The sequence below is a fragment of the Lithobates pipiens genome, unplaced genomic scaffold, assembly GCF_037356315.1.
Source record: "Lithobates pipiens isolate NorthernLeopardFrog02 unplaced genomic scaffold, aLitPip1_a1.2 Scaffold_8, whole genome shotgun sequence".
NCBI lineage: Eukaryota > Metazoa > Chordata > Amphibia > Anura > Ranidae > Lithobates > Lithobates pipiens.
This window is the reverse complement of record NW_027507903.1, coordinates 650,618,041-650,643,624: the sequence shown is the minus strand read 5'-3', so window position 1 is coordinate 650,643,624 and position 25,584 is coordinate 650,618,041. Positions and strand designations below refer to the sequence as shown.

The window sequence follows — 25,584 nt, the reverse complement described above, 5'->3', positions numbered from 1 at the left end:
GAGGGTGCAGATCGAGAGGATGAGGAGGGTGCAGAAGAGTAAGGCTGAGGGAGCCACTCAACCAAGTCTGGTGCGTCCTTTAAAGTAATTGAACGCACCTTCTGCAACTTCCCACTTTGGCTCAAGCCTGTTGCTCCTGCCCTACCCCTACCACCCCTGCGGAAGGGCCTGCCTCTTCCTCTGCCTGTAATTTTTTAAATGACCCTGGGACAAAACTCTCAGTCCCTATATCGATGAAGGACTGCTGCAGTATAGGGCAGCGGTCAGCAGTAATGCACCTCAACCCTATGTATTGTGGACCGATACCAGTTCTTATAGAATGGCAGACTGTACCTCACTCAACCCTATGTACTGTATCACCCTAGACAGACCAAGTTACCAGTCCTTATAAGGACTTTTGTGGACCAAGTAGGTTGTGTGTGAATGATTAGCAGACTGTACGTCAGTCCCTATACCGATGAAGGACTGCTGCAGTATAGGGCAGCGGTCAGCAGTAGTGCACCTCAACCCTATGTATTGTGGACAGATACCAGTCCTTATAGAATGGCAGACTGTACCTCACTCAACCCTATGTACAGTAGCACCCTAGACAGACCAAGTTACCAGTCCTTATAAGGACTTTTGTGGACCAAGTAGGTTGTGTGTGAGTGATTAGCAGACTGTACGTCAGTCCCTATACCGATGAAGGACTGCTGCAGTATAGGGCAGCGGTCAGCAGTAGTGCACCTCAACCCTATGTATTGTGGACAGATACCAGTCCTTATAGAATGGCAGACTGTACCTCACTCAACCCTATGTACAGTAGCACCCTAGACAGACCAAGTTACCAGTCCTTATAAGGACTTTTGTGGACCAAGTAGGTTGTGTGTGAGTGATTAGCAGACTGTACGTCAGTCCCTATACCGATGAAGGACTGCTGCAGTATAGGGCAGCGGTCAGCAGTGGTGCACCTCAACCCTATGTATTGTGGACCTATACCAGTCCTTATAGAATGGCAGACTGTACCTCACTCAACCCTATGTACTGTAGCACCCTAGACAGACCAAGTTACCAGTCCTTATAAGGACTTTTGTGGACCAAGTAGGTTGTGTGTGAGTGATTAGCAGACTGTACGTCAGTCCCTATACCGATGAAGGACTGCTGCAGTATAGGGCAGCGGTCAGCAGTAGTGCACCTCAACCCTATGTATTGTGGACCTATACCAGTCCTTATAGAATGGCAGACTGTACCTCACTCAACCCTATGTACTGTAGCACCCTAGACAGACCAAGTTACCAGTCCTTATAAGGACTTTTGTGGACCAAGTAGGTTGTGTGTGAGTGATTAGCAGACTGTACGTCAGTCCCTATACCGATGAAGGACTGCTGCAGTATAGGGCAGCGGTCAGCAGTAGTGCACCTCAACCCTATGTACTGTGGACCTATACCAGTCCTTATAGAATGGCAGACTGTACCTCACTCAACCCTATGTACTGTAGCACCCTAGACAGACCAAGTTACCAGTCCTTATAAGGAGCTTTGTGGAACAAGTGGGTTGTGAATGATTAGCAGACTGCAGCAGAAGGGCAGCAGTCAAGTATAATATTCTTTCTATATTTGGAAGAAAGAATATTATACGTGTACAAGCCTATTACCATACCACTGATACCAGTCCTGAAAAGAACCTTTGTGGAACTAATAGTAACAACTACTGATTAAACTGACCCTCACTGCCTCACACACTGCTTCCTGCCTGTCCCTATATAAACTGACAAAACAGAGGCTACTGGAACAATAATTGAAATAGCACTTTTGTGGACCTGATAGTAACAGCTAATGACTAAACTGGCTGTCCCTGCAGCACACAGCGCTCTGTCCCCTTCTCTAAACTGACAAAAGACACTCAGGCTGCTGCAACAATCACTAGCACAGCACTGCCTATCCTGAACTACACCTAACACCTATACCAGTCCTGAAAAGAACTTTTGTGTACCAAATAGCTAGCGATTTGGGTCACTGCAATCTCTCCCTGCTCCACACAGCAACCTCTCCCTATAGTGACAGAAGAAAGAATGTAAAATGGCCGCCGGTTTGGGTGTATTTATAAGTTAGGGGCAATGTCCAAGTGTCCATGTGCTGTAATGTCTCAATTGGCTGTCCTGTACCCCATGATGGATGTGTCATCATAGGTCAAAGTTCTTTTACACAGTAAACACGGAAGTCCGCCGGGCGAACGGCGCCAATAGTCCACCGAACGGGTGGACCGCGAACAGCCGAAATTCGCCGCAAAACGACCGCCGGGCGAACCGTTCGGCCATCACTACTTAAGACATTCCATATATTGTTTTTATATACATACAGTAGACCCCAAAGTGTTATCTTACAGTGTGATGATGTGCAATCATGAGTTACTGCATACTACAACGATTGAGACTTGATTAAACTTTGAATGGGCATAGTCAATGTGTAAGGTGGCCGCCTCTATCAATGATGCCATGGAATAAAAGGTCCAAGCACATGTACATTAGGAGAAAGAGGAAATTTACCGTTTAATAATATCTTTGGATTCCAGTGGCAGAACTACCGGGGTCAAAAAGGTCCACTTGTGACCAGGCCCTGGCATTCCACCACCATGGAGGGCCACAAGACCAACTAGTGTTCAGGGGCCAAGAGGGGCATGTGGTGACATCTGTAGAGAGGAGGGTAGTAGGCCAGCACACGGCCATACTCTGTTCACAACAGCTGATGGGACAAAAATCTTTCAAAATGTCCACAGAGCCACACTCCAGACACCAGCCTGGACAGGACATCTTCCCCTCAGATCTCTGTCACCGGGAGCTCAACCCCCCACCAAGCCAATTTCTCTATTACCGGCACCATTTTGTTGAAGTCTGCCCGTATACACAGATCTGAGTTAGTCTTCAACAATATGGCGCCCAAAGCCGCAAATATGGGATAAATGTTACTTGTTTTTCAGCATCTCACCAAACAGGGCATGGAAGAGGTGAGGTCAGTGTGACAGCTCCAACCAGGCCACACAGAGTCTATGGAGGGTCACTGTGGTCACCAGAGTCCCACCTTCGCTTTATCCCCTTTACATCAAACTCTACGGGATTCCCCTCTACAGTGCAAGGGGGAACTCTGCGGATCCTGATGTAAAGGGGAACTCTGATGTAAAAGGGAATGTTACAGACATAATGGGAAACACATGTGTTTGTTATAACTGTAAACAGTTAAGTAACTTGAGGTTCTCTATCTGAGGACCTCCCTTCCCTTAGAGGTAGGGAAGACATTAAATGTTTCTGTTAAATTTAACATTGAATAACAGGTAACAGTAAGCATTAGCAGGTGAAGGAACCTACCTGTTCTATTGCAATGGGCACCCTGGAACACAGTTTGGGCAACTGAGACCAGTTTTGCCATCCCTACAGCTTCATCAGTGCCACCTCAACCAACAAAGTGGAGTGCAATGCATGGAGAGGAAAAAATACAACTCCAGTATTTGTTTATTGAATGCTCTACTCAGGATGAACAAAGGTCCATGGTGGGACTCCATGAATAAAGATTTATAATGGGACCCTGTAAATAAAGGTTCATGGTTGGACCCCATAAATAAAGGTTGATTGTGGGACCCTAAATAATGGTCCAGGTTGGGATACCATAAATAAAGGTCTATGGATGGACCCCATAAATAAAAGTTCTTGGTGGGACCCCATAAATAAAGATTCATGGAGTAAGACCATAAATAAAAGTCCTTGGTTGGACCTCATAAATAAAGGTTTGTGGTGTGACCCCATAAATAAAGGTCCATGGATGGACCCCCCAAATAAAGGTTTATGGTGGAACCACATAAATAAAGGACCATTGGGGAACCCCTTGCTATCTGATATTATTAGCTCTGCATTAGGCCAGGGAGTAAGAAGGAGGGTGGAGCTAGCTATTTTCTGGGCTTCTGCCTCATAATTAATTTCAGGTACTCTAGAGCTGTCAATTAACACTGTGCTTTACATATATATATATATATATATATATATATATACATTCACATCAGTCCCTGCCCTCAAGGAGCTTACAATCTATGGTCCCTTATTCACATTCATACACATACTATGGCCAATTTAGACAAAAGCCTATTAAGCAACCAGCATTCTTTTGGAATGTGTAAGAAGTACCCAAAGGAAACCCAGGCAGGTAGTGCCGTGGTTGGGATTCAAACCAATGACGCTAGTTCTGCTAGGTGGAAGTGCTAACCACTTAGCCACTGTGCTGCCCAATAAGGAATGCCAAATGTTTACCTTTATTTATAATCAATTTTATCTTGTTCAGATCATCCGTTATGTTGGTAACTGGAAAGAGAAAACACAAAGCTGAAGAGGCTGAACATTGTAACAACATTTCTCATGACTTCCTGTCTAAGTAACAATGGTCACCAGGACATATACAGGGTGGAACTCCTCAAGTGGGGACACAGACTGCAAATAAATAAACTCAAAGGAGATTCTAATAAGATTCTTCATTCAAATTAATACAAATGAAAATGGAGATAACAAACAATATGGAACCCTTCTCACATATACTAGCACAGAAAGAGTAACCAACTGATGACATGAAATATGAATCACCAATAGGAGGAATGACCAAGGTATGTAACTAAAGCCAAAAATACAATTTACTATTGACAGTCCTGTATTGGACCTCCAATGTATATAAGGAAACTAACCAGTAATATAGCTAGTACTTCTATATGCCATAACCGAATAGCACACAGAAGTCTCACCAGTGATAAGGAAATTATATAGGGGTGTACCTATGCTTTATTAATAAAGGCATTGACATCCCAACCAATGTTTATCCCATGAGGGGAGTAACAACTGAGTTGGTATATCCAGAATGTCTCTAATTGTGAATCGCCCCTCACACAGGATTCACCTCTCCAATGGTTGACAAATTTGTCAATGACCTGGAATCTAGTACCTGGAGGATTTTTATTGTGATAGCGCAGGTAATGTCTAGGCCCGCTGTGGTTAATGCGACCCTTCTTGATACTAGCAATATACTTGTTCACCCTAACTGAAAAAGATCTAATAGTCCGTCCCACATTTTGCTGTTTGCACGGACATGTCATGAGGTACACAATATAGCGGGTGGCGCAGGTGGTCAAGGGCTTCATCTGGTAGATCACGGAGGTGGTAGTAGACTCAAAGGTCACAGACTTTCTCCTTCCAAAAAGATTGTGTGTACAAACATTATATTTAGGACAGGGATAATATCCCTTCAGGTTATGAAAAAAAGAAGGTCGAGTGGGGGGGTCTATTACATTCGGGGCAATCTGATTCCTTAAAGATGAAGCTCCCTTATAAACCACTCCTGCTCTATCTGGAAGAGCAGGACCTAACAACGGATCATTTTTAAGTACACTCCAGTGGCACAATGAAGGACCATTTAAACTTGGTGTAAGGTACATGTTTAGATTGTTCAAAAGTCAATGTACATCTATCAATCATTGAAACCCTATTAATCTCCTTGTCAATAATCTTCGGGAGGTATCCTTTCTCGACAAATTTAGAATTCAGAGTTAGGGCTTGTTGATGAAAACTAAATAGATCAGTACAGTTCCATCTGATGCATAGTAGTTGACCATGTGGGACTGATTTAAGCCATGAACTGTGATGGCAACTATTTGGTTTGAAAAAAGTCTTAGTGGTAAGACTATGGTCGATACTAGAAATTTCCAAATCAAGGAAGCGTATTGCAGTATCACTAGTCTCATAGCTCAGCTTAATGTCTCTCTCATTATCATTAAGCGTGGCCATAAAGTCATGTAAGGACTCTTCATCCCATTTCCATAAGAGGAGGTTGTCGTCAACGTATCTAGCCCACATGGCCAATTCAGGCCTCTGTAGAGCATAGACGACATTCTCCTCCCACAAAGCCATAAATAAATTGGTGAGGTCATTTGAAGGAGTTTGAGCTGAAGAGCGACTTTGGAACATTGTTCATGCTTGTTTGACTCACCGCTGCTGGTATGTGGGTCCACATCTTTGGGTAAGAGTACCCATCCCCTTTCCCTAGTGTTGGAGGCACATTCACGGGTGTCGTGTGTGAATATCACCTTGTTTTGCATCCAATTCCATTGCTGTTTCCCATGTGATTTTTTATTGTTTTATCGTGTTCAAGGGATTGCATATGATATGATGAACTTTATTTTTATTTTCATTTGAGTGACTTTTATGTTGCTAGTTTGGACTTTACTTTTCACATAGATGGTATTATTTATGAAATATTTTGTGGCCATCACAGGTCTTTATATTTTGGTTTGAGTACCATATTAGGTTTCATTGCCTATAAACCGTTATGAGAACTCCTTGATCATATATGTAATTAGCACTGTACACATGGTTATGTCACCATTTTGAAAATAAAAATTCTCAGTTCACTTACTGATTGTATATGCACTTGGCACTTTTTTCTGAGCTATTTATAGTTTGGGTCACATCCCTGGATCACATGCAAAGGTTTATATATACATTCAGCGCTGCATCTTTTCAGTTTTTTAGTTTTTCATACACTTTAATAGATTTCCTATAATTACCTGATTTCTGCAAATCAGATACATCCTTTGTCAATCCAGAATCTAAAAAAATATATATAATAAAAAAAGTAAATATGAATCAGAAACATTGGACAACAAGACTCTCCACAGACAGGAAGGGTGATCAGACTATGAAGGAAACATGTGACTGCTCAGAACGACGTTAAATCTTTACAATTGATTCAGAAAGTGACATTAGAAGGGTGAGTTACTTCCTTAACAATTTCAGTTGTGTATGTACAGAATATTTAAGCTTGAGCTATTGAGCTCTGTACAGATACATCCTTTGTCAATCCAGAATCTAAAAAAATATATATAATAAAAAAAGTAAATATGAATCAGAAACATTGGACAACAAGACTCTCCACAGACAGGAAGGGTGATCAGACTATGAAGGAAACATGTGACTGCTCAGAACAACAGTCGTTCAGAACACGACTCACGTTAAATCTTTACAATTGATTCAGAAAGTGACATTAGAAGGGTGAGTCACTTCCCTAATGATATCAGTTGTGTATGTAACGGTATATTTAAGCTTGAGCTATTGAGCTCTGTACAGAATACATTTTGTTTCCAAGAAAATATACAAAGAGAGCTTAGAAAAACATGAAAAAGGAGCAGAGAGAGAGAGATACTCGTAATACTAGCTACATGGCCTGCCTTGTGTATCTGCACTTGGCACTAATTTATCAAGGGTATTAGAACTGCATGTGCGTTTTTTTTTGTTTGTCTACAGAGATGGAGGGTGCAGGGTATTAGGACCTCCTCCTCCACAGAATTATGTATGCAGGATCTCCTTCCACTACCTCCTCCACAGAATTATGTATGCAGGATCTCCTTCCACTACCTCCTCCTCTACAGAATTATGTATGCAGGATCTCCTTCCACTACCTCCTCCTCCACAGAATTATGTATGCAGGATCTCCTTCCAGGAACTCCTCCTCCACAGAATTATGTATGCAGGATCACCTTCGACTACCTCCTCCTCCACAGAATTATGTATGCAGGATCTCCTTCCACTACCTCCTCCTCCACAGAATTATGTATGCAGGATCTCCTTCCACTAACTCCTCCTCCACAGAATTATGTATGCAGGATCTCCTTCCACTGCCTCCTCCTCCACAGAATTATGTATGCAAGATCTCCTTCCACTACCTCCTCCTCCACAGAATTATGTATGCAGGATCTCCTTCCACTACCTCCTCCTCCACAGAATTATGTATGCAGGATCTCCTTCCACTACCTCCTCCTCCACAGAATTATGTATGCAGGATCTCCTTCCACTACCTCCTCCTCCACAGAATTATGTATGCAGGATGTCCTTCCACTACCTCCTCCTCCACAGAATTATGTATGGAGGATCTCCTTCCACTAACTCCTCCTCCACAGAATTATGTATGGAGGATCTCCTTCCACTAACTCCTCCTCCACAGAATTATGTATGCAGGATCTCCTTCCACTACCTCCTCTTCCACAGAATTATGTATGCAGGATCTCCTACCACTACCTCCTCCTCCACAGAATTATGTATGCAGGATGTCCTTCCACTACCTCCTCCTCCACAGAATTATGTATGCAGGATCTCCTTCCACTAACTCCTCCTCCACAGAATTATGTATGGAGGATCTCCTTCCACTACCTCCTCCTCCACAGAATTATGTATGCAGGATCTCCTTCCACTACCTCCTCCACCACAGAATTATGTATACAGGATCTCCTTCAACTACCTCCTCTTCCACAGAATTATGTATGCAGGATCTCCTTCCACTACCTCCTCCTCCACAGAATTATGTATGCAGGATCTCCTTCCACTACCTCCTCCTCCACAGAATTATGTATGCAGGATCTCCTTCCACTACCTCCTCCTCCACAGAATTATGTATGCAGGATCTCCTTCCACTACCTCCTCCTCCACAGAAGTATGTATGCAGGATCTCCTTTCACTACCTCCTCCTCCACAGAATTATGTATGCAGGATCTCCTTCTACAACCTCCTCCTCCACAGAATTATGTATGCAGGATCTCCTTCCACTACCTCCTCCTCCACAGAATTATGTATGGAGGATCTCCTTCCACTACCTCCTTCTCTACAGAATTATGCATGCAGGATCTCCTTCCACTACCACCTCCACAGAATTATGTATGCAGGATCTCCTTCCACTACTGTGACAGACTTAGCTGGGACCAAGGCTTGTGGAGGGGACTGAATGCCAGCCTCTTGCTTGCGATTATGGGCCATGGCATTTGGGGGAATGGTGCTCTTTGTGAGCTGTATGCCTGGGGACCCCTGAGGTGGTGTTACTTGGATTCAGGTCCGTGCCCCCCCAAGACACCCAGACTCTGGATATGTATTTGCCATTTAAGCAATAGTGACTGAATCATACTGTTGAGACACAAACTGTTAGATGCTAATGTCATCAACTCCAGCCACTTGTCTGTTGTGTAAATGAAGCTAGTCTAGCTTGTAAGAGTATTCCAAACTATTGTTTGTGCTAATTAACCCTGTGTTGATGTTTATGGTAATGTGTATTGAATAGTCAGTCAGTGAGCTAGGAGACATAAAATCTTACCCTGAAAAGTCTATCTCCCCGACAACTAGTCTGGGTCAATGATTAGATAATTAGCTAATGCTAATTAGGTTAGGTTTTAGTCATCCTGCTGTATATACTTGTGTAAAATCTCAAATAACAGACTATTCCTGAAGTACTCCAAGACTGGTGTTGTCTAGTTCTTGGAGGTTCCTATAGCCATATCCATTGGACTCATGTCCCAGGACTTAGGAAGCCGTATACTGACGGAAGCACTCAAGCGGAGTGTGGGGGATAGGTTCCATCACAACTACCTCCTCCTCCACAGAATTATGTATACAGGATCTCCTTCCACTACCTTCTCCTCCACAGAATTATGTATGCAGGATCTCCTTCCACTACCTCCTCCTCCACAGAATTATGTATGCAGGATCTCCTTCCACCACCTCCTCCTCCCCAGAATTATGTATGCAGGATCTCCTTCCCCTACCTCCTCCTCCACAGAATTATGTATGCAGGATCTCCTTCCACTACCTCCTCCTCCACAGAATTATGTATGCAGGATCTCCTTCCACTACCTCCTCCTCCATAGAATTATGTATGCAGGATCTCCTTCCACTAGCTCCTCCACAGAATTATGTATGCAGGTTTCAGAGAGGACTGAAGGTCTAGTGGGGTTGGAGATCCCAGCTGATGAGGAGCAAGGAGAGGTCCGCTTTGTTCTTTGGTGTGGATCTTTGAGGTAAGCTTGCCGACGAGCTGCATGGCAGGTCAACATATGTCTGGTCAAGCATGTGGTGCCCAAGCGGCTGATGGTTTGGCCATGCGAGATATGCTTGAGACATATGTTGCAAATAGCAGCGATGCGATCTGATGCACTCGTCTCAAAAAAGGCCCACACCAAAGAACTTTTAGAATAACGCGCAGAGGCAGCACCCTGCACAGGCGGAGCTCTGCGGTGTGATTCAGTCGGTGTGCTGCCCCTAAGCTGGCCCCCGGAGGGCATCCTGCCTCGTTGGACATGTGCCTCCTCCTCCTCCTCTCTCCTACCAGGCACCCACGTGGAGTCAGTGCCCTCATAATCCCCTCCCTCTTCATTGCTGGAGCAAACCTGGCAGTATGCTGCAGCTTGTGGAACATGACTGCCAGATTGCTGTCCTTCTTGAGCATCCCCTCTCTCTGTGCTCACGCTACTGCCTTCCTCTAGCTGAGTGTCATCATCAGAGCCCACAAAACACTGGGCATCCTCCTGGAGCATGTACCCAACACTGTGCTCAAAGAGCTCAGGAGACTCCTCAGGAGGACGTGGTGGGTCTAGGGAAGGAGTCACTGATGATGACATTGAGAGGAGGGAATACGATGCGTTGGCAGCTGCTTTGTTAGTACCCTGAGCCTGGGTGAGAGAGGATGAGGAGGATGAAGAGGGCTTGGTCATCCACTCTACCAAGTCATTGGCATGTTGCGGCTCAACATGTCCAGCTGCCGAAAAGAAGGACAAGCGTGTCCCATGGCCACGTGCTGATGATGACGATGCACCGCGTCCACGACCAGCACTGTTGTCTCTAGACACAGAGCCTGCTTGCCCTCTTTTATCGGCTCGTGCCTGTCTGCCTCTCCTTGCTGGCCTTCCAGACATGGTAATGGCCTGAAGGGAGTTGGGAAAACCAGCAATTGGTAGTGTATATTGTGCTGGAGGCACACACAACTTCCACTAACTCCTGCAGATGGCTCAAATAGAGAAGAGCTATGTAGGTGGATATAGCGGTGTATACTGGGTTCAGAGCACGCAGACAGCACGCACAATCTCCTACCGCTGACTGAAAGCTCTATTTAAAACGAGCAAGATAGTTAGCTATATAGGTGGCTATAGCGGTGTATACTGCGTTCAGAGCACGCAGACAGCACGCACAATCTCCTAACACTGACTGCAAGCTCTATTATAAAAGATAGATATATCGCTAGCTATATAGGTGGATATAGTGGTGTATACTGCGGTCAGGGCACGCAGACAACAACCACTACAGAAGAGCAAGAACGAAAAATCGGCCGATAACGATCGGTGTATACTGTGTTGAAGGTACACAGAACACCCACTAACTGCTACAGACGCCAACACACTACACAAGGCCGCCGCGCTGGCGGCCTTATATAGTGTGGGGCGTGTACTACACAGCCTGAGCTATGATTGCCCACAGGCATGCTGCCTGTGGCCAATCATGGCTCTCCTCGCTGCCGGCGCTGTGATTGGCCAAGCATGCGGGGTCACAGTGCATGCTTGGCCAATCATGAGCCAGCAATGCACTGCGCCATCTCAGTGCATTGTGGGCCGTGAGTGCCACATGAATTTGGCGCGAACGGCCCATAACGTTCCGAATTCGCGAACGGGCGAACAGCCGATGTTCGAGTCGAACACTAAGCTCATCCCTAGAGACGGGAAACCTGTTACGCAATAAGGGTTTCTTAATGGGTAAATTATTTGATAAAATGTGGCAGAAAATGAAAAATAAGGGTTAATGGTTATACGTTATTTACCCCGTTGTGGAAAAATTCCAGCTATGGAGAATTAAGTAAATTGGAAGAGTTGGATTTATGGAAGACTAAAGGGTTGAGGTATATATTCCAACTATTTCATCATCATGATGTGTTAAAAACTTTTACACAATTAAGTAATGAATATGGGATCCCAAAACAAAGATCTTTACACTTTCTCCAGCTTAGGATACAGGCACAGGCCCAATGCCATGTATTGAATCTCAATAAATCTATAATAATCTCACTGTTGTCTAGAAGGGATTGTCAGGGAAATGGCTGTGGAAGTATTGGCAGGCTTGCCAGTAGAAGAAATGGGTGCCATGGGCGCATCATTTGATAGATGGATCCCCCTGTTGGCCTATAAAAGACTGCCTCTGTCTGATCCAAGTTGCTGGCTTGTCGTCAGCTTCCTGTATCCCTGAACCTCTGTTATTGCTTGGATCTCTTGTTCTTGACCTGTTCCAGACCTGTTGACCTCCTCTCTCGATTCATCCCCTGGCTTGCTCCTTGACCTTCCTTCTGCCTGAGTACCCGTGTATGACCCCGGCTTGCTATATGGACTTTGCCTCCGCCTGATTACCTGTGTATGACCCCAGCTTGCTATATGGACTTTGCCTCTGCCTGATTACCCATGCGTGACTCCGGCTTGCTGTATGGATCTTGCCTCTGCCTGATTAACCGTGCATGAGCCTGGCTTGCTATGTGGACTTTTCCTCTGCCTGATTACCCATGCTTGACCCCGGCTTGCTATATGTACTTTGCCTCTGCCTGATTACCCGTGCATGACCCTGGCTTGCTATATGGACTTTGCCTCTGACTGATTACCCATGCATGACCCCGGCTTGCTATATGGACTTTGCCTCTGCCTGATAACCCGTGCATGACCCCGGCTTGATATATGGACTTTGCCTCTGCCTGATTACCCGTGCATGACTACGGCTTGCTATATGGACTTTGCCTCTGCCTAATTACCCGTGCATGACTACGGCTTGCTATATAGACTTTGCCTCTGCCTGATTACCCGTGCATGACCCTGGCTTGCTATATGGGCTTTGCCTCTGCCTGATTACCCGTGCATGACCTCGGCTTGCTATATGGACTTTGCCTCTGCCTGATTACCCGTGCATGACCCCGGCTTGATATATGGACTTTGCCTCTGCCTGATTACCCATGCATGACCCGGCTTGCTATATGAACTTTGCCTCTGCCTGATTACCCGTGCATGACCCCGGCTTGATATATGGACTTTGCCTCTGCCTGATTACCCATGCATGACCCGGCTTGCTATATGGACTTTGCCTCTGCCTGATTACCCGTGCATGACCCCGGCTTGCTGTATGGGCTTTGCCTCTGCCTGATTACCCGTGCATGACCCCGGCTTGCTATATGGACTTTGCCTCTGCCTGATTAACCATGCGTGACTCCGGCTTGCTATATGGGCTTTGCCTCTGCCTGATTACCCGTGCATGACCCCGGCTTGCTATATGTATCTTGCCTGTGCCTGATTATCTGTGCATGACCCCATCTTTCTATATGGAATTTGCTTCTGTTTGATTAACAGTTTATGACCTTAGCTTAATTCACGGATTTGTTCTTGCTTCTTGTCATCCTGTGTTTGACCTCAGCCGGGCGTTCACTGATGTCCTCTAAAGCAGTGGTCATCATCCCTGTCCTCAGGGCCCACTAACAGGCCAGGCTTTATATATTACCTTGGGGAGATGCAGACTAGAATACTGCAATCACTGAGCAGCAAATGATATCACCTGTGATGTATTTCAGTTATCTTCGAAACCTGGCCTGTTAGTGGGCCCTGAGGACAGGGTTGATGACCACTGCTCTTGGTTTATTCCAAGCACAGCCGGGAGTTCCTGGCCTCCTGTGCACCGCCACGCCCTGGCAATCCTCATGAGGTGACTCTCTTCTGGACCCATCCAAAATCTTGCGGGCAACCCTTGCTTCTTTGGGACGTATACCTTCTGGGGCACTTTCAGAGGTATACCGCACCCAGCCACATGGGGACCACCTCTCTGCATACTGGCATCAGATCAGGTACATGACAGGGATGCTAAGAGGGTTCTTATATGTCAACAATATTGTGTCTTTTATAAGTTTCAAGAATCGGTGGATATACCATCAAAGGCACAATGGGCATGAGACTTAGGGCCTATATCCGATGACCTATGGGAGGCGGCACTGTCAGCATTGCCCATGGTTTCCATATCTCCTACACAAAAATTAACCCAACTATTCGTCCTGCATAGAACCTATCATACTGAGGAGAAGCTATTTAAATGGCAGCGTGGGGATTCACCCTAACGTCCCAGGTTGGACTTGATGGACTGATGTGTCTTTTTTCGACCTCACCTGCTATGTAACTATGCAATTGGGGTCCAGTCAATTTAATACATATGTTATGGAGATGCCCCAAACTTCACCTATACTGGCAGGGAAGAGAGGGATAGTTAGGAATAGAGGGATAATAGGTTGGAGGAATACAATGGAAGTAGGGAAAAGGTGGTGACCATTTTTTCCCTTATGACTGAGAAAGGTGGATATGCAATTATAAAAACGGCAAAATCTGATTGACCAGGAATAGATAGATAGCGATAATAGGATATTATAGATTTTTTTTTCTTGGAATATATATAAAATATATGTTTACTGTAATTATTAATATGTACATGGGATGTATGTGTGTTTTGTATTTATTGCTTATAAAATGAATAAAAAAAGGATCTGATTTAACCACTTGCTGGCCAGCTGCCGTCATTGTACATCGGCAGGTCGGCTCGTTCCTGCGAATCGCCGTACTGGTACATCGGCTCTTTTACAAGCCATAGCAGGCGCGTGTGCGCTGCACGGCGGGGGACCCAAAGCCCGTGGCCAGCGGCTGTGATGTCCACTGGCCACCTGCGATCGAGAGCCAGAATGGAGATATGTAAACACACCTGACAGAGGAAGAGAGAGAGATCTGCTTTTCCTGGTGATCAGGAACAGCGATCTCTCTCCTCCTCCAGTTGGTCCCCTCCCCCCAACAGTTAGAAACACCTCCCCAGGGAACACATTTAACCCCTTGATCGCCCCCCTAGTGTTAACTGCTTCCCTTCCAGTGACATTTACACAGCAATCAGTGCATTTTTATAGCACAGATTGCTTTATAAATGTCAATGGTCCCAAAAAAGTGTCAAAAGTGTCCGATCTGTCCGCCGTAATGTCTCAGTCCCAATACAAAAATCGCAGATCGCCGCCATTACTGGTAAAAAAAAAAAAAATGTAATAAAAATGCCATAAATCTATGCCCTATTTTGTAGACGCTATAACTTTTGCGCAAAACAATCAATATACGCTCATTGTATTTTTTTTTTACCAAAAATATATAGAAGAATACATATTGGCCTAAAGTGATGAATTTTTTTTTTTTTTACATTTTTTGGGATATTTATTATAGCAAAAAGTAAATAATATATTTTTTTTTTCAAAATTGTCGCTCTTTTTTTGTTTATAATGCAAAAAATTTAAACTGCAGAGGTGATCAAATACCACCAAAAGAAAGCTCTGTTTGTGGAAAAAAAAGGACATGAATTCTGTTTGGGTACAGCATCACACAAATTGTCAGTTAAAGCAATGCAGTGCCGTATTGTAAAAAATGGCCTGGTCATTAACCACTTGCCGACCAGCGCACGACGATGTACGTCAACAGAATGGCACGGGCAGGCAAATGGGCGTACATGTACGTCCCTTTAAATTTGCCGCCCTGCCATCGGGAGCGCACCGCCGGCGGCACGCTCCCGCGCTGGTCGGGACCCCCGTGAGTCCGGTCGCGGGACCCGCGGACTCGATCGCCGCGGGCATCCCCGCGATCGTCTCACGGAGCGGCCGAAGGAAGAAATGCCGTTGTAAACAGAATTTCTCCATTCTGCCTAGCAACTAGTGACGCTGATCTCTGCTCCATGTGATTGGAGCAGAGATCAGTGTTCACTAAATGAAAGCCCAACCCCCCCACAGTTAGTAACACTCCCCTAGGAACACTTAACCCCTACACTGCCACCCACTGGTTAACCCCTTCACTGCCAGTGTCATTTACACAGGAATCACTGCATTTATATAGCAGTGATTACTGTATAAATGACAATGGCCCCAAAAATGTGTCAAAAATGTCCGATGTGTCCGCCATAATGTCGCAGTCACAATAAAAATCGCTGATCGCCGCCATTACTAGTAAAAAAAAAAAATAATAAAAAATTATTAATAAAAATGCTATAAAACTATCCCTATTTTGTAAACGCTAAAACTTTTGCGCAAACCAATCAATAATCGCTTATTGCGATTTTTTTTACCAAAAATATGTAGAAGAATATGTATTGGCCTAAACTGAGGAAAATTTTTTTTATATATATTTTTGGGGGATATTTATTATAACAAAAAGTAAAAAATAATGTGTTTTTTTCAAAATTGTCGCTCTATTTTTGTTTATAGCGCAAAAAATAAAAACCGCAGGGGTGATCAAATACCACCAAAAGAAAGCTCTATTTGTGGAAAAAAAAGGACGTCAATTTTGTTTTGGAGCCACGTCACACGACCGCGCAATTGTCAGTTAAAGCGACGCAGTGCCGAATCACAAAAAGTGGTCTGGTCTTTGACCAGCAAAATGGTCCGGGCTGAAAGTGGTTAAGAGGGCAAATACTTCCGGGGCGGAAGTGTTTAATATGTACATGGGATGCATGTGTGTTTTGTATGGATTGTTTATAAAGTTATTAAAAAAGGTTTTGATTAAAAACAAAAAAAAAAAAAGATATAATTTGGAGACTCAATGGCGGTCCAGATTCCTCATGCGCTCACCATTCATCTGAGACATTTCTTCTCTAATACTTTTGTCTGAGGAGGAAACAGAAAATTCTGTCAGATTTTGGAGAAGTCTCCTGATAAAATTCATTAAAAAATTCATAAAAAAAAATAAAAAAATAAAAACCTAAAGAGATTACACATTGCACTGAAATGATGAAAGGTGTTTTTCATGTTTATGTTGGCATTTAAAATAAAATCAAAAAAAAAAAAAAAAAATAAGAAATGGAAACCTTAAATTGTCAGCCATGAAACCAAAGCACACCTTTTTTTTAAATGAATGCCTGACTGCAAAAAAACAAAAATTAATCTTAAAGCCTTTATCAACATGGAACAATCATGTACACACTGAAAATAAAATAAAACCTCCAAATACCACCTCCTTATTCATAAGGGAAACCTTTTGGCAAAAAAAAAAAAAAAACACAAGAAGATCCGATGTAGATCTAAAATGTAAATGAGAGAACCCGATTCAGATCCCATAGATTGATGGGCGAATTAACAAATCCGCCGGACAATTCAGTTGTGTGTGGGCTTCATCGGACCTTTGCTGTCTAAAAAAGAGATGGACTTTAGATTTAAAACATGTTTCAAATCTTTCTGACGGACTCGAGTCCAGTCGAATAATCAGTTCGTGTGTATGCTAGTCCAACGGATGAAAACCGACGCTAGGGCGGCTATTGGCTATTGGCTATGAACTTCCTTATTCTAGTCCGGTCATACGTTATCACGTTCGAATTCGTCGGACTTTGGTGTGCTTGTGCGTGGCCAAGTCTGTTCGTTTGGAAAGTCCATCGGAACTACGCCGAAAGTCAGTCGGGAAGACCGTCGGAACTAGTCCGTCGAAAAGTCGTGTGTACGCGGCATTAGAGCTTCATTGGAGACTCCCTGTACATTTGTCATAATGAAGGATTGAGAGGGTGATGGTTTCTGAAACACCAGAGAAAGGGAAGAAACTCAACCTTGGATAGTGCCGAGAGCAGAATTTTGGACCAAACCCAACCACTTTCCCACCCAACATCACCATTTTATATTTTTATTTTATTTTTAGTTACATGATGTTTAACATTTTAATTTTTTTACATTTTATATGGTTTAAAAAAAAGAAGAAATCTTAAAAGGGGTTGTAAACCCTCGTGTTTTTTCACCTTAATGCAGTGGTCTTCAAACTGCAGCCCGGGGGCCAGATGCGGCCCTTTGCTTGCTTTTATCTGGCTCTTGGGGCACTATTTCCTCCACTAATACCAGCAATGGTAAATATAACTGAGACCAGTGAGGAGGCACAATTCCTCATGACGACACCAAAGATGGGACAAGTCCACCCAATGACACCAACAATTAGGCCCAAATATGTCAACAATGGGGCACAATTCCTCCCACTGAACCCCAATGATGGGGTACAATGACTCCCAGTGACACCAACAATGGGGTACAATGCCTCCCACTGAACCCCAATGATGGGGTACAATGACTCCCACTGACACCAACGATGGAGTACAATGCCTCCCACTGACACCAACGATGGGGTACAATGCCTCCCACTGACACCAACGATGGGGTACAATGCCTCCCACTGACACCAACGATGGGGTGCAATGCCTCCCACTGACACCAACAATGGGGTACAATGCCTCCCACTGACACCAACGATGGGGTACAATGCCTCCCACTGACACCAACGATGGGATACAATGCCTCCCACTGACACCAAAGATGGGGCATTGTTTTTCCCTGTGTTGCGGGGACTTTTACTACTCCCAAAGGTCACAGTCTGGCCCCTCTAAAGTCTGAAGGACTGTAAGCTGGCCCACTGTGTAGAAAGTTTGGAGACCCCTGCATTAATGTATCCTATGCATTAAGGTGAAAAAACATCTGGCAGTGACTGGCCCCCCCAGCCCCCCCCCCGGTTTACTTACCTGAGCCCCGTATTTCTGTTGGTGGAGATGTGCTCTCCCTCCACGAGGTCCAGGCTCTTGATTGGATAGATTGATAGCAGCCATTGGCTCCCGCTGCTGTCAATCAAATCCAAAGACTTGGGGGACGGGGCAAAGTCCGGCATTCGTGTCTATGGAAACCGAATGCTGGACTCGGACCGCAAGGCAACCCCCCTCGGGAGAGCGCTTCTCCTAGGGGCTTAACCTTCCTTTCTCTCTGCTCAATCTTCACAATTTGAAAACTGCTGCATTGCATTGGACATGTTTTTTTTTTTTTAACTCCTTCCCATCCTATCCTGGTGTCCCTTTTATTGGGGCCATTAAAGTGGTTGTAAACCCTTAAGATCCACTTTTTACTACAGGCGAGCCTATAATAAGGCTTACCTGGAGCTACCCCGGATATCTCCTAAACCTGCCCAGTTTAGGAGATATCCCCTGTATCAGCATTTCCCAATGTCACTGGCACATGCGCACTGAAGCAATGATACATTTTTGCCGTTGCTTCAGCTAGTCTGCCGCTACCGGGGAGTGACGTCATCGCGGCTAAGGCCAATCAAAACATCGAGCCTGCGATACTAGACATGGGCGCCGTCAATAAATTTGTTTCGTTTCGTTACGCTCTGTTTCGTATTAGAATTCATTTGTATTTCGGAATTCATGTCCGAAATTCAATTTGGATTCGTACGAAATACGAATTTTGGTTAGATTTGTTAACTTTTGGTAACAATTCCGAATGGTCGATATGATGAATTTATCATCGTGAGGGGCTCCCACCATCCCTGTGCTGTGCTGACTTCCTGGGGTTTTAACTTTTAAGTTCGTTAACTTTTCGTAACAATTACGAATGTTCGTTAGGAATTTGGATCCAAAATTTCATAAATAAAATGTCATATTTCGTACAAAATTCGGAAGCATACCAATTCGTATTTCGGATCCTCCCGAATTTGCGGAAATTTTTTACGAATTTTCGATTTGTATGAAACTAATCGCGCATGTCTAGGCGATACCCGGAAGTAACTCTGAGATTGATGTCACCGGACGGAGCTGTGTACTGGAACCGCTGCGGGGGCTTCGATCTAAGGTGAGTATTTCATAATGAGCTAGTATGCATACTAGCTCATTATGCCTTTGTCTTGCAGATTTTTTTTTTTTTGGGGGGGGGGGGCTTACAACCCCTTTAAGTCTGGGAGGGGGGGGGTTGATCGGTCTGATCATGTGACCACTGTAATTAGCTGCCTCTGAAGGAGAAGTCTAACCATTTTCCCTCAGCAGATACTTTCGTTTCTTACTGTTTAAAACAAAAGTCAAAGTTTATGTGACTTCCCCATTTTTAACCCATTTACTAAGCCACCCGATCACTTCTACAATCTATCCAAGTGCTTGCCAACCTCTTTGTGACAAAAATAAAGTTACCGATCCTGTCACCAACTTGAAAAAAAAATGCACTTAAAGGAAAGCAAAATACTGAATTTGTTTTTTCGTAAATTTTAATACTGTATTTATTGGTGTATAACACGCAATTTTTTCCCCCTAAAATCAGGGGGAAATTGGGGGTGTGTGTTATATGCCAATCCCCCACTATTTTTAACCCTTTCTTCCGCTTTCTGCGGCTTCGGGGTATTTTCGGCGGCACTCGGCCGCTCTTGTCTATTTTCGCCCACTACAAGCCAAAAGCCACCGGGAGAATGGCTGAGTGTGGCCGAAAATAGCCAAGATAGGCCGAAAATAGCCGAGAACGGCCAAGTGCGGGCCGAAAATAGCCGAAAGCCGCCGAGAGCGGCCGAGAACTACCGAGCGCCGCCGAGATACACAGGACATCCGCTCCGTATCTCGGCGGCGCCATTTTTAAATGGCAAAGCCACAGACAAGACTGCAAATAACTGACGAGGCTAAATGTAAGGCTGCAAGTGACTGACAAGGCTGCAATGGAAGGCTGCAAATGACACTGATAAGGCTGCATTGATGGGCATTTATATGTAAGTTTTTTTCCTTAAAGTTTTTTTCTTTTAAATTCCCTCCTAAACTTGGGGTGTGTGTTATACGCCGGCTCGTGTTATACGCCGATAAATACAGTATATTAATATTTAATGGCCTAAAATGTGCCTATAGTGTCTCTAGCCCAGCCCTACTCGCCTTGCATCTCATAGTCCTCTCCTGTCCTGCAAGTTTCTAATTACTATGTGTGCCGGCTCAGTTCATCCGTCCTTCTCCCCACTAGGGATGAGCCTGATGTTCGCCCGTTCGTCGGAAACTGAACATTATGGGACGTTCATGGGAAATTTGAGCGCCTGCATAATGAACGGCAAGACCGTCAATGCACTGAGAGGTCGCAGTGCATTGATGGCTTCGAATTGGCCAAAGCATGCACCTGATCTGCATGCTTTGGCCAATCACAGCACACTCTGCTGTGAGAGCCATGATTAGCCAAAGGCAGGGTGCCTTTGGCCAATCATGGCTCGGGGAGCTGAGTTCTTACGCCCCACACTATGTAAGGCTGCTTTCACGGTAGAAGTACATAGTTTTATGAATGAGAGCAGCAAAATTACTTTTGTAAAGGAATAAATGTAATTTAAAACTGCTTGCGGCTGTAATGTATTGCCGGATCCTGGCAATATACATAAAAATCATTGAAAAAAAACGACATTCCCCCCCCCCCCCCAGTCCATTACCAGGCTCTTTGAGTCTAGTATGAATATTAAGGGGAACCTTTACCAAAGTAAAAAAAAAAAATTGCATGGGGGTCCCCCCCAAAATCCATACCAGGCCCTTCAGTTCTGTTATGGATTTTAAGTGGAACCCCATGCCAAAATAAAAAAAATGGCATGGGCGTCCCCCCAAAATCAATACCAGACCCTTATCAAAGCAAGCAACCTGGCAGGCCGCATGAAAAGGGGGGGATGAGAGATCGCCCCCCCTGAACGGTACCAGGTCACATGCCCTCAACATGGGGTGGGTGTTTTGGGGTCCCCCAAAACACCTTGTCCCCATGTTGATGGGGAGAAGGGTCTCTTCCCCACAACCCTTGCCCGGTGGTTGTGGCAGACTGCGGACTGGGCGGACCCCCCAGATCCCAGTCCCCCCTATGTGAATGGGTATTGGGTACATTGTACCCCTACTCATTCACCAAAAAAGTGTCAAAATGGTAAAAATAACAGGAGACAGTTTAGGACAAGTCCTTTATTAAGAAAAAAAAAAATGTCCCACGATGTAACTCTATCTTCGATGACAGTGCAGACGACTTAAAAAAAATCCAGGGAAAAACTCTGGCTCAATGGGAGGCGTCCACGCTCTCTCCTCTCACCCCCCCTTTTCCCTGCGACCTGCCAGGTTGCATGTTCGGATAAGGGTCTGGTATGGATTTTGGGGGGACCCCCCACACCATTTCTTTTATTTTGGTTCAGGGTTCCCCTCAATATTCAGACCAGACCCAAAGGGCCTGGTAATGGACTGGGGGGGAACCCATGCTTTTTTTTTCAATGATTGTTATCCGATCAGGATCCTACAATATATTACAGCCGCAAGCAATTTTAAATGACCTTTTTTCCTTTAGAAATGTAATTTTGCTGTGGTACTGTTCTAAACATGGCAAAGATGCGCTACTTTACAGGCAAACTAAGGAGACCCCAGGCACAATATTTAACGGAATATTTAATTCAAGTTCTGGTGCAAACCGAACCGGGGGGGGGGGGGAGTGTTCGGCTCACCCCAACTCCCCACATAACCTTCTTCCTGGCTCTTCTCATGGCAGTATACTACTTGTGAGCCAACCCCACCCCCTAGGACAATCACTTAGAATAGCATAAAATCCAGTCCCAACTCCCCCCAGTGTTCTTCTCACTTCCCTTAATCTGGACAGTCCCTCCTCACTAGGTTCAAACTCTCCTAGTAAGAAGATTCCATGTTGGAGGTAAATTATTCTGATATGAATACCTGAGTGTCAAATACTCTCATTGCCTGGTCTAAAGGACTGGTTCTCTTATGCCCCGTACACACGATCGAACTTTAAGACAAAAAAAACTAAAGGGGGGGCGTGGCTTGGCGCCGTATGGAGATGGCTGCCTGATCCTCGGGCTCTCTCCACCGGAGGCTACACCATTAGCAGTTAGGAGCTAAAATCAGCGACATCATGGGGAAACTGAAGGGAAAGTCACCGCAGTCGTGGTCGCGCTCCCCGAGAGGTACGGATCCGCCGCCGGAACGCAGTATTCCGGAGATATTCCGGGCCCGATCACGCGAGGCCGCGGCTTCACCTCGGGCCTACTCGGAACAACGAGCATCCAGCCTCAGCCCATCACACAGCAGAGAAGCTTCTCCCACAGCCAGTGCTACCGCTGCCCGCCCGCTTAATATGCAGGATCTCAGGGCGGTGGCAGCGGATATTAAAGAATCCCTTACAGCGGTGATCACTGACCTCAGGAGGGACATTCAGTCTCTTCACGTAAGGATGGAGGAGCTGGAAGAAATGACGGCCCGCCATGACACCACCATGCAGCACCTGCAACATGCCTCACATACCCACAGCAGCCAGCTCAGAGATATCCACAGACACGTGGAAGATCTGGACAACCGTGGACGCCGCCATAATCTCCGGGTAAGAGGCATCCCCGAATCTGTTGATCAGGCCCACCTAACCCAAGTGACAGTACAGATTTTTAATGACTTGCTGGGAAGACCCCCTGAATCCCCTATAGAATGGGAAAGACTGCATAGAGCGCTTAAACCCAGGGGTAGAGATACAGATCCCCCCAGGGATGTGATCTGCTGCCTGACAAGCTTTAGAATGAAGGAGGACATACTGCGTAGAGCCAGAGATCGCCGTAACCTAAACTACCAAGGGGCAGAGGTTAAAATATTTCAAGACCTATCCCCCATAACCCTTCAAAATAGGAGAGATTTACGTCCACTTCTGGACGTCCTCCGCCACAAAGGGATCCAATACCGCTGGAAGTTCCCCTTCTGCTTATCGGCCTCATCAGCAGGAAGAACGGCTAATCTGAGAGTCCCGGAGGACCTCAGGGAATTCTGCAATATTCTACAAATTCCTCTAGTGGCTCTTCCAGACTGGTACAGAGCCTACCGCAACCCTCCATTGCCAAGAACCAATTCGATGGAAGCCATACCGGTGCGGGACGATTTCCACATCCGAAGACGCAGATCGCTGTCCCCTAGGCCGCTGACTCAGAGGGATCCGAGAGACCGCCAGAGCCCCACTGCTTCTCCCGCCCATAGGAGAGCAAGGCCAGATAGGCCCTGAGGGTCTGGACTTCATATCATTGTCCATCTTCAGGTACATTCCGGCCCAGAACTGTCCTTTGTTGGGAATCTCATCATATCTACGCTCTCTTCTCAAGAATTTCCACAGGTCGCCAGCCCTCTACGTTTCACGAAACGACGTGCCCTGTCACCCTGAACATACTTATTCCCCCTTGCTTGAAACTCTCTCTTTGGACCAGCGACCAGGATTCGGATAGACGGTCCTTATGGAACAACTATTCAGTACAGGGAGATGGGGAGGATACTGATACCTTTTGTCTTCTGTGGAAGGGGAAATTTTTCTTGCCCCCCCCCCCCTTTTTCCGTGACCACCGCCAGGACCAGTGTCCATTCATTCCTTGACACATAACTGACACCGGAAGACCCAACTTGGTCAGCATGCGTCTCACATACACACTGTAATGGTCCTATACTGCCTGCGGAGACGCATTCTACTCTTTCCCCAACACCCTCTTCATCTCTATACACTTGCCCCTCCTTCTTCTCTTTTTCTCACTGCGCCAAGATGCCTCCTTTATGATTATGTGCTCTGTCTTATGGGGATAAAGTATTTGAAGATGGGCGGTGGGGGATGGGGTTGCACTCAAGGTTCTTGAAACGCTTAGCTTTTGTCACTGCAATTTACTATGTTATCAAGTTTTCTGCTTATCCCTCTCTTTATAGTGGTCCCCACACGTTAATATTGTACTCTAGAAAAAAAATCGCCAGGCTTGGTATAGATACACCTCTTTATCTAACACACGACCTCATGACGCGCTGTGGCAATACTTCCTCGGAAGCTTTATTTTATGGTGCACCTTACGACTCTAGTACCTTAACCTACCCTGAGACGCACTTGGTCGAGACATCCCCCATTCCTGCCTCTCAGATAGTCGGAAACTGATCACCCCACACTCTACTTCCTAAGAAGCTGACGTACTTAGAGCACCTCGACCACTGCTAGAGCCCAAAACTGACGCAGCTGACATTCTAGTTGTCTACACTCTACAAATTTCCTACACTTTTTTTTTTTAACCCTCAGAGAGAACGAGAGAATGACGCACCTTATCCCCCCATCCAGAGTGTAGCTTACCACCCTGTGCAACCCAACAGTCAGGATAGCATTAGTCCTTCAGCTCACCACAGTTACATGTTGTTTCCAACTTCCGAAGGGCATTTTCCACAATGAAGCCCTATCCAAAGCTGCCCCCCTGAAGTTACTATTGGTTTTACTTATAAATTTGTGGGTTTATAATATGTTTTATGTACATGTTTATGCTGTGATACATTTTACGGACCTCATACTGTGCTCTGTGATCCAGTGTCTCTAATCTTTTTCTTCTCCTCCCCTAATGTACAAACTAGGCATCTGCTCCAACGTCTTATGACTTTAGCCTAGACCTCCCGTGGACCAGCAACACCACTGACTGATTCTCGGACGTCTTTCACCCCCCCACACAACGGGAAAGTGAATATCTCCGTTGACCCATACCGGACGTACTCCTCTGTGACAGGGTAAGGTAGCTGGTCTACACATACCCCCGGTAAGTTCCTTACCCCACACACCAATCCCATCTTATTTACCCTCTTCCCTCCTTCCTCACCCCCACTCCCTGTAGATCTCCTACCCCTCCAACCCTTCCCCCTTTCCTTTCAATCCTGGGCCTCGCCTTCTCTGTCCCTTCCGATCCTCCCTCTCAAACTGAAACACACACAGAGGCTAACTTCTACCCCAGAGAACTCCTCTCGGGATCCTCCCTTCGGTAGCAGTCTGCCATGGCTGGCACACGTAATACCATGCCACTGACCAAAGTTAAGGTGGTTTCACAAAATGTTAAGGGCCTGAACATCCCTGAGAAGCGTAGCCAAGTCTTAGATATGATGGCCAAATTGAAGGCGGACATAGTATTCCTGCAAGAAACCCA

At 45.4% G+C, this 25,584-nt stretch overlaps 1 protein-coding gene across 2 annotated transcripts in view; it reads right to left on the bottom strand.

The window, feature by feature from the left end:
- Positions 1-25,584, bottom strand: part of LOC143961705 (uncharacterized) — a 222,122-nt gene that overhangs the window by 12,461 nt on the left and 184,077 nt on the right. For both annotated transcript variants that reach the window (XM_077471024.1, XM_077471025.1), the window contains exons 10-11: positions 6,571-6,612; positions 4,274-4,324 (exon numbers count right to left, since the gene is read on the bottom strand). In XM_077471024.1, the coding sequence (XP_077327150.1) occupies positions 4,274-4,324; positions 6,571-6,612 (93 nt within the window). The remainder of the gene's footprint in view (positions 1-4,273; positions 4,325-6,570; positions 6,613-25,584) is intronic.